We start from the raw sequence: 12,050 nt of genomic DNA on the forward strand, positions 1-12,050 counted from the left end.
ATTATTGTCCCTACTGTGCCCTAATGTTTAAGTTTCTGAACTAAAAAAAATTAGTCTGTAGCCCTGTCTTAAGCTCCTAAAAAAACATTCCCTGTTTAGTTCATTGCAGGGCTGCTGGGAGTGGAATTCAGAAAAGGCTTTGTGCTTCTCAGAGTGGGGAGGAGGCTTGCACTAACCAGAAGGAAATACCGCAGAACGAGCCATACATGTTAAACTGTGCCCCTCTTTGGCCTTTATACAAGAACAAAACTCACAAAACTCAATTCTTCTGTTTTTACATGCCAAATATTATGCTTACACCATGAATGAAGATACCCACGAGCCAGTTTCAGAAGTAGAAGCACGTGTGGTGAGGTCTGTGTAAGCCAGTGTGGGTTTGGCAGCTGTGTTGGCATATACCAGCAGTACTGCAGACGCAAGGTTTCCTGTGTTAGGAACTCAGCTCTCTTATGCCATATGAAAATAGTGCAGGGCATACACAGGCCAGTATTTTCCCTTGCTTGATCCCGGTTTCACCCAGTCTGAAAGTGGCCTTAGGAACTAATGTATTTCACGTGTCACTGAGGCAGGTGGTAGACACAGCCTTGTGTTGGGTCGCATCGTCTGGTTGAGGGAGCCCATATGGGTGTGTGCTGAGACAGAGAAAGGTCCTGCAGAAACGTGAGCCAGTACTGAGCAAAACAACCAATTTCTGTATCTTACCTCAGGATTTTAAGGTTTTGACTCAGTGCTGCACCTTAGCAGGTATGCTCTAGCTTATGGATTGTGGGCTTTTGGATACCAGCTGCTCATCATATGAAGGTTTTCTATGCATTAGAAACTTCTTGGCTTTGCTAAGCACTAGAGCTCTCCATTCTGCTTTCAGTCGTGGACTGAATTGTCCTTTTTTGGAATAAAACCTGTTTATTTTTTTTTAAATCAAATGACTGCTAATTATCCTGTTATTGCATACATAGAATTTCTGTCCCTTGCATGATCAGAAGTCAGACACGAATCTTATTCTTTGTATTTAATTTCATGTTTTCGGTCAGTGTCAGGTATAGTTTTGGTGCCCAACTTGTGATTTCTTATTGAAATGGCAGGAAGACGGGTGAGAAACTGAGCCTGTCACACTGGACTCAGTTCTGGTGTAATGTGAAGCCAAACTATAGTTGTTTGAAAAATGCATTTTTTAAATTTTACGTGCTGCGAAGCTTTCAATTACTTGAGAAGTTAATTGGAGGGTTTAAAAAAATGTTGCATTTGGATTTAGTTTTCTGAATCTTTGGAAGAGCTAGGCCTCAGTAGAGCAGAAATTGTGGTTCAGTATTGACACAAAGATACCGATATAGACATTCATAAATTTTTATTGTGCAATAAACCAGATGGCAAGAAAACAATGTGTTTCAGAGTTCTTTTAAGAATACAATTTTGAGTATTCAATTTTATTTAGAATTGCAGTTTGGCTTTTTGTTCCTCAGAGTGGATGTTTCACTTGTGAGATTTGGTTACGCAAGGCACATTGTATTCTTCCAGTCTGTTTTATGCTTAAAATGTAACATGACATGATTGTTAAAAACTGTAATAAAATATTGGAACAGCCTAAGGAATTCTCTTTTGCTAACTGGTTTTCTGGAATGGTAACTGTTCCAGAAAAAAAAAAAAATCAAATATACAGCTAATTACAGAAAAGCTGTGGCTAGCATACTGCTCCCTCTCTTTTCCCATGACCTTCTAATTTTACAATTTTTGTGTGTGTGTCTGACCAATTAAAATATGACGGCAGAGCAAAATAACATAGTCCAAATGCCCAGCAGCTGGGATATAGATGTAATAATCCATGTCCTTGAATCATAGGAAATAGGGGACAAGTTGCAGATAATTTAGTCTCTCTACTTCTGCTATGCAGAGCTTTTGCTCTAAGTACGTCTGTTAAATTTACACCTCATTTAATACATTGATGTATTACTAAAATTATAGTGGTGTTTAGTTTTCTCAGTTTGTCTTTTCTGTTACAGAAGTAAAATTGATCCTGCCTGGGTCAGAAAGAAGAACTAGATTACCTCTTAAGAGACAGACAGTTCTGTGATTTCACAGTTTTTCTGATCTTTCTGTACCACATTTTGCCATTGGATGATAGTGTTTTGCTCTGTGTGGTGTTTTATATAGATATCTTTTTCCATGTATTAGAAAGTAAAAGTGCTTTTCAGATTTTGAGAAAGTAGTTCAGATATTTCTCCTGTCACACGAATCTTTTGAATCTTTTCTCTCCCTTCACCCTTCCCGGTAGCTCATGCATATCAGAACTCTTTGGGCGTGAGAAATTGGTTCATATGTCTGTTCTTATTCTGTAAAAGAATGAACTAAGGAGCTGTGATTTAGAGCTCATAAAGGGCTCAACACTCTGACTGCATTCCCCTTTGTTTTATTGTTAAGTAGTGTGAAAGGGGGAGGGAAGACAACTAGTTCTTTTCTTCTGAGAGTACAAAAATTTTGGACTCACTTTTTTGTCTCGTTCTACCACTGTATGCTTATTTGAGGTCAGAAATCTTCTAAGAATGGACAGGACTCATGTATGAGGGCAGGATTTGCCAACAGAGATAAATAAAATCATTAATAGCAGTGCTGTTATGGGATAAGGGACCTATTCTTTTTCTGTGTCAAAATTCATGAAGCCTCAGAAAATCTTCCGAGGCTGCTGTGAAAAGTGGCAGAATTAGGCATTGGGATGATTTTCTAGGTATCCTGGTTTAAGATGTTGTATAGTTCCAAATGTTTTGAAACAGCATCAATTATTCTTTTTTATTATTCTTAAAAATTATTAATAAACAGTATAGTGTGAACATGCCATTCTCAATGGTTAGCATCATTGGGGAGCATGCTGTTTGCTCTGTGACTTGATAAGCAGTGTTCTGCCACTGCACTTTTTCTTCATTATTGTATGGACAACTTTTGTCCAAGTTGTTTTAAGCTTCTCCTAAAGTTCATGTGAACATTTGATAAGTGACTGATGCAGTGTGGGTGTATCAGAATGCCTAAAGACAGCTAGGAGAGTTCTGCTTCAGAGATGCCATAGATCTTTAATACTATATGTTGATGAAAAGATCAAAGATATGTGTTTAATTAGTTTCAAACCTAAGTAAAACTGAAACTGAAATATAAGCATTTAAGTATCTGTTCTAGAGCATAGTGCTGCTTGATATGGAATACTTTCAGATGTAAATGCTGCGTTCCCTGTGATTTCACTGGTAAGTGTGGTTGCTCAGTATTTCACAGGGTGAATTCAAACAGAGGAACAAGCTCAATTATCTGAAAGTTTTCTTGTATATTGTTTTTGAGCAGTTTAGCCAAATTGAAGTCTGTGAAAGCAATAGGTATTGTAGATTGTCAAGACCTCTCAGATGTGTCTGCTGCTGTTTGATATCTGAATAGGCCTAGAATTGTCCTCACAGAAACCACCTGCTGTGTATGCAGAAGAAAGTCTGAAAAATGAACATTTCAGATCTGTAAGAGTATTTGCAGTAGATATGAAGGACTTAAGATTTTTTTTGTAAATTGTCCCTCCATGTGTACTTATACAGTCCTCCATTCCTATGTTAGTGTTGAAAGTGTCACACAGACTAGGTAGTATGACATGCATTATGAGATGTAGAAAGATAAAGAAGGGAAAAAATGTATTTTAAAGCTTTTTTTGACTACAGCTATCTCATATAGATTAATATTAATAACATTTAGGTTTCTCTTTGTGTTTTGTTCCACAGGCAGCAGGAGCAATTCGTCCTCTAGTTTCTACTGTTGTTGCCTCTGCTGCAGATGGCTGTTTAGACCACTCATTAGAACGTGCCAGGTACAGAGCGAGTGAAATGCCTCAAGCTTTCTTGTTTGATGTAATCTATGAAGCATATCAACAGGTAAGATATTAGGACTTTCTAAGACTTTTTTCAATTTAATTCAGTTAGAAAGAAAGATAACTTTATTTCTCTTTTTTCAAAAACAGAGATTCAGCATCTATTTCAGATCACGTCAAACTATGCATATTGCTTCTCAGTCTTTTGAAAAAGCCTTATCGTTCTAATCTGTTGAAGTTTTTTTCATATCAAACTGCAAATACAAGAGAGGTTGATGGATCTAAACAGTTGGAAAGACATATTTGCCATAATTTTTATTGTGCATTAAGTAGATTACTTAAAGGAGTGGGTTAATGTGTTTAAAATTATGTATATATTAAGTATGTATTGTTTACTGAGAGTATCAAAGAGTTTTGGATGCACAATGTAATAATGACATTATATAATAATTTAATGGGATACAGGCTGTTCTAAAATATTGGGATAATATTAATTTGCTATATCTGGGTAAATGTTTAATTTGTTTCTTGTTGCATGTGTATTCTACATAGTCTGATTAGTGGTTGAAAATAATGTTTACATAGTCTCTATTGCAATTCTCCATTTTTTTCCTAATATATTGTTTTAATTGCTTTAATTCCTTTATTTAGGAAAATAAAAATTGTAGGTGGTGTATTAAACCTGACTCTTTTCCCTTTTTCTGCCCTGAAGACTGCTTTCATTTGCCGCACCCTACATTCATGTTTTGCTGGAAGCACTCCAGCCTTTCGTCTCAGCATTCTACTTCCTTTTCATTCATCACCTTGTGGAAATTGCTTGTCCTCCAGGTATCTTCCAGCCTGACTGGAAGCAGAGCATTTCTTCATTTGTCACTTGGAAGGAATTATTTTTCACATTAGTGCTGGCAGTCATGCTTCCCATCAGTCTTTCATTTCTAAACAAGTCCATATTTCTTATACTCACTTTCAGAGAGTACAAAGCTTAGAAGTCACCAACAACATAACAAATGTGAGGACAGGCAATGAAGAAGAAATTGTTACTTAATTGTTCAGTAATTGTTTTACTTGGAAATGTTGGCACAAACTCCATGTCATACCCTTTATGCTTGGTACTTGAAGCTATTAGATGCTGTAGATGAAGGACCAAATTAGGAGCTACTCAAGCACTTGGACTGGCTCCAACGTTTTTACTTCTGATAGGAAGCAGGAGGATGTTCTTGGTGTATATCATGACACACAGCTAATACTTCTGGAGACTCCACCTTGAATGTAGTGGGTATACTCATGATAAAGGCAGCCTAGATGTGCACAGAACACATCTCAAGAGAAAACGGCTACCGTTGGTAGCTGTTTCTTTCTTGTTGATGTGTTTCTCTTTTGGCAAATTGTGTGTTTATATGCTGTTTCTCAAAACACCCCACCCAAAAAACCCCCCATTTTTTCTACTGTGTTTGTTCATAATTTTCAGATACAGTAGAGCTGGCAAATACATAAAAAGCTCTTGCCCTAAATGCCTCACTGAAAAGACAACTATATTTGCAGTCCCCATGCTCCTCTAAGTAGTGTTGTTTTCTCACAGATGCATTCCAGCAGCCTTCTTTTTTGTATCCCTGCTCTTTCAAGAACAAGCCACCAAAGTTGTTAGAAGCAACCAAAGCTATGGTTCCTTGTCCCCAGTTCCCTTTGTTTTGGCTAAATTCTGGTCATTTAAATGCTCTGTGCCTTGGAACCCTGGGAAGTGTAACACTTCACTAAAACCTCTCAACTCATATTGTTTTCTAATTATTTATGTTTCAATGGTGTCTAGCTGTCCAAGTCAAGGATTAAGACCCTATTGTTCTGAGAACTGTACAAACAAATAAAAAAAGATAGATAATTGTTGTCCTGAAAAACAGTCAAGCTACTGTAGGACGAATTTTTGTAGGAATGGATGCAGCTTATGATGCTTCCTAAATATTAACATATCCATAATTAATTCCCACAACAACCTGGTGAAGGCAAGTGTTATTGTACAGATGAACAAAAAAGAGAAAATAATTTTGTTACTAATGTTGCAAGTCATTCACAAAGCTGGGAATGGCATTCATTTTGACTGACTTGGCATGAGATCATGATTCCACTCCTGTGTATTTTATACAGTTGTGACCTTTTTGCAACAACAGTATAGGGAAAAACAACAGTCAAACACGTATTCCTTAGAGAGAAACTGTCCATTTGAATTATTGCTTCAGGTAACATAGGCTTTTCAGTTACAGTGCGGGTAATGCGGAATGCTGCTTTTAAACTCCATCTCTATTTAAATACATCATCTGATGTGAGTAGGTAGGTTTACAGTGTTTACTTCCAGAAGTGTTCTCTTTCATGAACATAAGATCACTGAGTATATTGACCACAAAGTTGCAAAATTCAGTTAAAGGTCAGTTCTCTGATCCTTACAGGTTTGCCATCTATTTTGTCTTTTCTTGTCTGGTACCAATCTGGGCAGACCAGACTAGAGCCGCTTCTCCTTTTGTTGCTGTTTTAAATTTATTTAGAACTAGAAATTTAGCGCTATTAAAATATGAAAAAATGCTTTTGTATGATCTTTACCAAATTAAGTCATTTCCTTAGAAAACATTTGCCATTTCTTGCTCAAATGAAAAAAAAAAGATAGTAATGATTTGGGGAAGAATACATACCCTTTTGAATCTACTTCAAATAATTTTATGTACAAATACTGAAGACTGGTTTACAATATTATCTTGAAATATATGCGTGTTACAGTAAATCCCCTTTACATTTGGCACCAAAAATCCAGCATGGATTTTGAAGACATTCAGCCAGGTTGTTCACATGCATTTCGTTGTGATGCATTTCATTTTCGTGTGCTGGATCTCAATTTACTTTTCACTCTCACGTCTTTATTGGCTACAACATACATATTCTAAACAGATCTTTTTCAGATATATGTTACTTTCTGATTTAACTGCAATGATGTCAAGATTTCTGGCATCATAACTATTAACTTCTCAGCTTTATAGTAGTGCTGTTGAAACCTTTTAAATTTTATTGCTCAAATATCGCATGCATTCTGTTGTCTTTGTAATGGCTTTGAGAGATCATTAAAAAAAACATTCTTCATCGCTTTTTGGTGAGGTTCTGGATATTGTTAGGTTTTTTGATGGTTAATTTTGAATATTATTTTAACCATACTGAAACCATAGTATAGTTTTATGAAAATATTTCCTTAAAATAGTCTTAGGCTTTTTCAGTTAGTATGAGTTTTAACATCAGTGGTAAAAGCAACCTTTTTTTTTATAATGTCTGATATATGCTAGCGAGGAAAAAAAAGATATTCAGATGTCCTATATTTTCACTTTTTTATTTGGGGAATGCAAGCAACTTGAGAAGCATTATTGTTTCATGGTGAAAGGCCTTTTTTGATGAGGCAGGTAAATGGAGGTGCAACAGGGAAGGGAAAACTCTTTTGTGTTCTTTTACCTCCGTTGAAAATTGCTCCAATGCAACAGGATCAGAAGACCAGTTTAGGAAATATCTACTCCTTCTGCTCCAGAGCAATGATATTTATTTTAACATTTTATAAGGTTTCTGCCACTTTTAACTCAGGATATGTCTTGTCTGCTGTACTGGACGTCACATAAGACAGACTAAAAATGTTTAAAGTCCATATTGAAATTATTAAGCAGCTGTTCAGAGTCCACAACAGCCAGTGGGACTAAAATAATATCTTGATCTTAAAAGGCCTCACTAATCTGACTTACATGTCATTAGATAGAGTACTTGGCTGTAGTAAATTATCAGTCATAGTCTGATTTTGGCAGGTACAGGCACCTGATTGTATGTGACACTGTTTAACAATTTTTATTGCAAATCTCTGTGTCCAGCTTAGGAAATATAGCAGTGCTTTCATGCCCTTCAATTTGTAAAATTTATAAAATTTATGAAAGTTACAGCTTTTATTTGTATGATGCATATGTGACCCAAGGTGGAAAAGTGACAGATGCAAACAGGTGCAAGGGGAGAAAGAACTGTATTTATACTGTGTGTGATGTCTCTCAAGCAGGAGGCTTTACCTTAGCCAGGGGTTTTCCTTGGGTTTTTGAGTAGAAGGATATAGAAATTTGTTAAGCAGATAAATGTACTGTTGCATCAGTACTCTTAGTTTTGGTATGTCCTAATTTGTGAGTTCTCATTTCCTGCACAACGTAATGATCCGCAGTAGTGGATATTAGTAGTGGACAAGTTAAATTTTTTAAAATAAAAAATCCAAATCTCTAGTAACTAGTAAAACCTGTGGAAAAGTTATAAAAAATGGCAGAACCCATGATTTACTTCAATTCTTATATACCTGGAACAAAATCAGCTAGCTGGATGTTTTCTTATTATTTTTATTTTATTATGTTAATAATTAAGTTCCTGATTTTTTAAAATACATGTTTCTTTTCTATTCTTATCAACCCTAAGGGAAATCAGAAAAGTTAAAAGTGTTAATTGAAAATCCACCTCTTCCAAAGATAGTAAATAAAGGGATAGACTCCTTAGACCAGACTTGTTCATTTTTGCTTAAAATAGTTTCATGTTTCTGTTTAGCTTTTTAATTTAAATAGGAACAAATGTGAAGTATGATCCTACACGGGTGGGGAAGACTTCACTTACCAGAAGTCAAGTGTTCCCCGGAGCAGTATGTTTTTAAGGAATTAGAGTATCAGGAAGTCAGGTAGACTACTTTTTTCCTCTAATCAAAGTAGGCTGAGACTGATTTCTGTAATACTTGTTTCTGACATATTGTGAAATGCACAGAGATCTCAGAGATCTTTTTTCTTTAACACAGAGCATCTTGTTGTGTCATGTCACATTACCCTACAAAGTAACACAACCACAATATATAAAGGCTGAAATAACCAGACTTAACAAAGCACTGAGCATTTGAATGGTGTCTGCTAAAGCAAGGAACGTAGTAGAAACATCTAAAAAGCTTTACCTTTCATGATTTGGCAGAGAAACAACTGAAAATGGAAGCAGGAGAGGAGTGATATGTAGAAGATTCTGAACAGCTTCTATGTCAGAGATGTAAATAAACAGCCTAGGGAAGATTGATGTGGTGGTTAGAGAGTTGTCAGCATGAATGCTGGGGGTCACCAGTGTGACCAGTCCAGTGAAGCCAAGGACCTTATGAGAAAGAATAGCTCCACACAAAAGCTGAAAAAAGAGAGGGACGTGTTAGAAGGGTATTCTGCAGGAATCCTTCACATGTGGATGGCATGGCAAAGTGTGATCACTGTTTAAAAATAGAGGGATGATTTCATAAAAACTGTAATTTTAAGAAAAATTATTTTGATATACACCTTTTTTGTTTTTCTGCTAATCGTTTCTATATTATTTTATGATTATCCTCAAGATCTGCTGAACCTGGGAAAATTTGCCACAAGAGCTACACCTTTTTTGGGGGAGTGTTTGTATTGCATATGTAGTTAGTTTAATCATGTGTTGATAGCAGACTTTTGCAGATTATAGAAGTTTATATTTAGCTAATCAGAATGAAGCTGAAGTAAAAAAAAAAAAATAGGCACAGGAAACAGGAATACTCATTGAAGGAGAATGAGCTTCAACGCGTTTTAGAGATGTTTCGCTGATAATACATGGCTATAACTTCCTTACAGATATCCACACAGATCAGACTGATCTTAGGGATTCTATCCAATCTACACAGAAACTACGTAGAGATTAGTACTTTTTGGTCCCAAAAATACACTGGATTAGTATATCTGTTCATAGCTAACATTAACCACTTTTTAAATAATAAGCAATCACATTTACTTATAGGGCATTACAACATCTGCCTGCATAGGAGAGAGCTGCTATATATAAACATAGTAATGACAAGATACAAAACAATAGTGTGTCAGGAAGAATCATGCAAATACTTTGATGCTGGATTCTGGAAGGCAGATGTTCTTCCACTCCCCAAAATAATTATTACAAGATGTTTGCAGATGGGGTTGAGATATTCTGCAAACTGTCCAACCTGTTCATTAGTAGAAGAAAAGGAAATCCCCAAATTGTTCTCTAACAAACCCCTGTGAATGTTCAGGGAAGATTTTGCCAGAGTAAGAAGGGAAGTTGGCTATTGTTAGGCTCATTGTAGAAGTATTTGCTCAAAGTATTGTCTTTTCTGTATGTAAATAATAGGGATTGTATTCCATGTGGATTTTGTAAACTTCTAAAGTGCTTTTTGAAAGGGCATAACTTTACTGGGATTCTTTTTGAAACGTGTGGAGCATTTTAGTATCCTCTGTAGCAGCTGTAGCAGTTTAGCAATATTTTGGCATAGGTCAGGCAAGACCTTCGAGGCAAAATGTCTCGACTGATTTGGGGATTTTCCTGTGGCTTCATTTTTTGTTAAAGAAATCTATGTCTGTTACATTATTATTGCCAGAAGCAACAGGCGATTAGATGCACAGTAGCGGACAAATTGTTAACTAAGACCTTGGCAACTTTCGGAGCAAGGATCAGATTCAGAAAAAGGACTGTAGGGTCAAAAATATAAGTGAGACAGAATTTGGGCATTTAATTCTATGCTGGAATCCTGGAAAAAACCACTTCTCACCCCCCTGCCAAGATTAAAGATACCTGAATCTTCAAGACACCTCAACCTTTATTTTTAACATTCACCAAACACGAAACTTTGTGTATGTCAAGGCATGTAAGTTGTGGCAAAGCTGAACAGCTTAATATTTATCTCCTGTAAACATTCACTTGGAGAAATTTTTTTTTTCACTTGGAGGATGCTATTCCATCATGAATTGGTGATATGGCTCAGAGCTGTTTATGTTGTACTGTAAAAACACTGACAAAGAGATCACCATTATTTTTAACATATGACAAAAAATATGTAAGATATTTAGTTTTTATCACAAGCTGTAACGGATTGTTTCTTGACTGTTGCCTTTTTAAAAAAAGCACCAGGTATCTTTTATTGAGTGTATTGTATTGTAAGGATGGTCATTTTATGTCATTCTTATTCAAATGCATTTTACAGTTTCTGTATGCTCTCCACCATCCCCAACTTTGGTCACTCACTTTGCTTTTGTATTTTGTAGTTATATGTTCAGGTCTTATAAATACATGCCATGTACTTCTTTGTTGTATTTGTCCTAATTCTGCATTCCAGTTTGTTTCTATAGGTTTTCTTCCTTCTCTTTAAAGGTATTCTGAAATGCTGAATAAAGAAGTGATTTGTGAATTAGACAAGAGCTAGCTAGAATGATAGTAATCTCATTGTATGATTTGTATGAAGACAGAACCAATGTTCTTCTTTGTATGAAGTCCTAAGGGCAGTGTTCTTCTGTCTGCCTGTGAAACGTAACAGGTAGTTACAGTTTTAGTATAACTATCTACTCGGTTGATCCAAGTCAACCTACTTGGCTGAATAGTTTGTTGAAATTCCTACCCCTGTTTTTAAGTAGCTGTGTACTACTGGTATCAAGGTGGCAAATATCTGTGTTTTTCAATGTGCAGTCTAAGCGTGTGAAATAACCTATCAAAAGGAGGCCTTTCTGCTGATTTGTCCATGTGTCATTGGGATTATGATTGTTTGACAAGGAAATCTGTGTAGCTCTTAAAAGAAAATCTATTTCTTTTTGCATGAGAAGTTTCTGCTTTATGAACAGCACTCTTTCATTGTTGTGGTCCATTTCAGCTGAGATTTTATGTCTTGCTGTAGTCACATTTTAAAAATTTATTTATCTGGAATTTCAGTAGAACCTGAGTTCTGTTCATTTAATTCATGCTAAAAACTGGTAATCTTGTTTTTGTTTGTTTTGATGCAAAATTGCAATACAGCTACTTTTTTAATAGTGTATTTTTGCAGAGATTTTGTTCTTCCTTTCTCTGTTCATCTTCAGACAGATGCACACAGACTGTTGCTTAAATGCAGGGTTGTCAACCTCATCTAAATGAATATATGCAAATTTTATACAGTCTTCAGGTTGTAGTTCTGAGATATTTTCCAAAGAGATCTCACAGTTATACTTCATAGAATCATAGAATCAGCTGGGTTGGAAGGGACCTCTGAGATCATCAAGTCCAACCCTTGATCCAACACTGCCACGGTTACTAGACTGTGGCACTAAGTGCCACATCCAGTCTCATCTTAAAAACCTCAGGGACGGACAATCCACCACTTCCCAGGGCAGCCCATTCCAGTGCCTGATTACCCTCTCTG

At 36.1% G+C, this 12,050-nt stretch overlaps 1 protein-coding gene across 7 annotated transcripts in view; it reads left to right on the forward strand.

Moving 5' to 3' along the window:
- Positions 1-12,050, forward strand: part of CRPPA (CDP-L-ribitol pyrophosphorylase A) — a 112,252-nt gene that overhangs the window by 20,434 nt on the left and 79,768 nt on the right. For all 7 annotated transcript variants that reach the window (XR_010435266.1, XR_010435263.1, XR_010435265.1 and 4 more), the window contains exon 3: positions 3,741-3,890. Coding sequence is in view for 2 of the 7 variants with exons in the window: in XM_064675923.1 (XP_064531993.1) it covers positions 3,741-3,890 (150 nt within the window). In the remaining 5 variants the exon portion in view is untranslated. The remainder of the gene's footprint in view (positions 1-3,740; positions 3,891-12,050) is intronic.

This window comes from Pseudopipra pipra, chromosome 1 (genome assembly GCF_036250125.1).
Source record: "Pseudopipra pipra isolate bDixPip1 chromosome 1, bDixPip1.hap1, whole genome shotgun sequence".
NCBI lineage: Eukaryota > Metazoa > Chordata > Aves > Passeriformes > Pipridae > Pseudopipra > Pseudopipra pipra.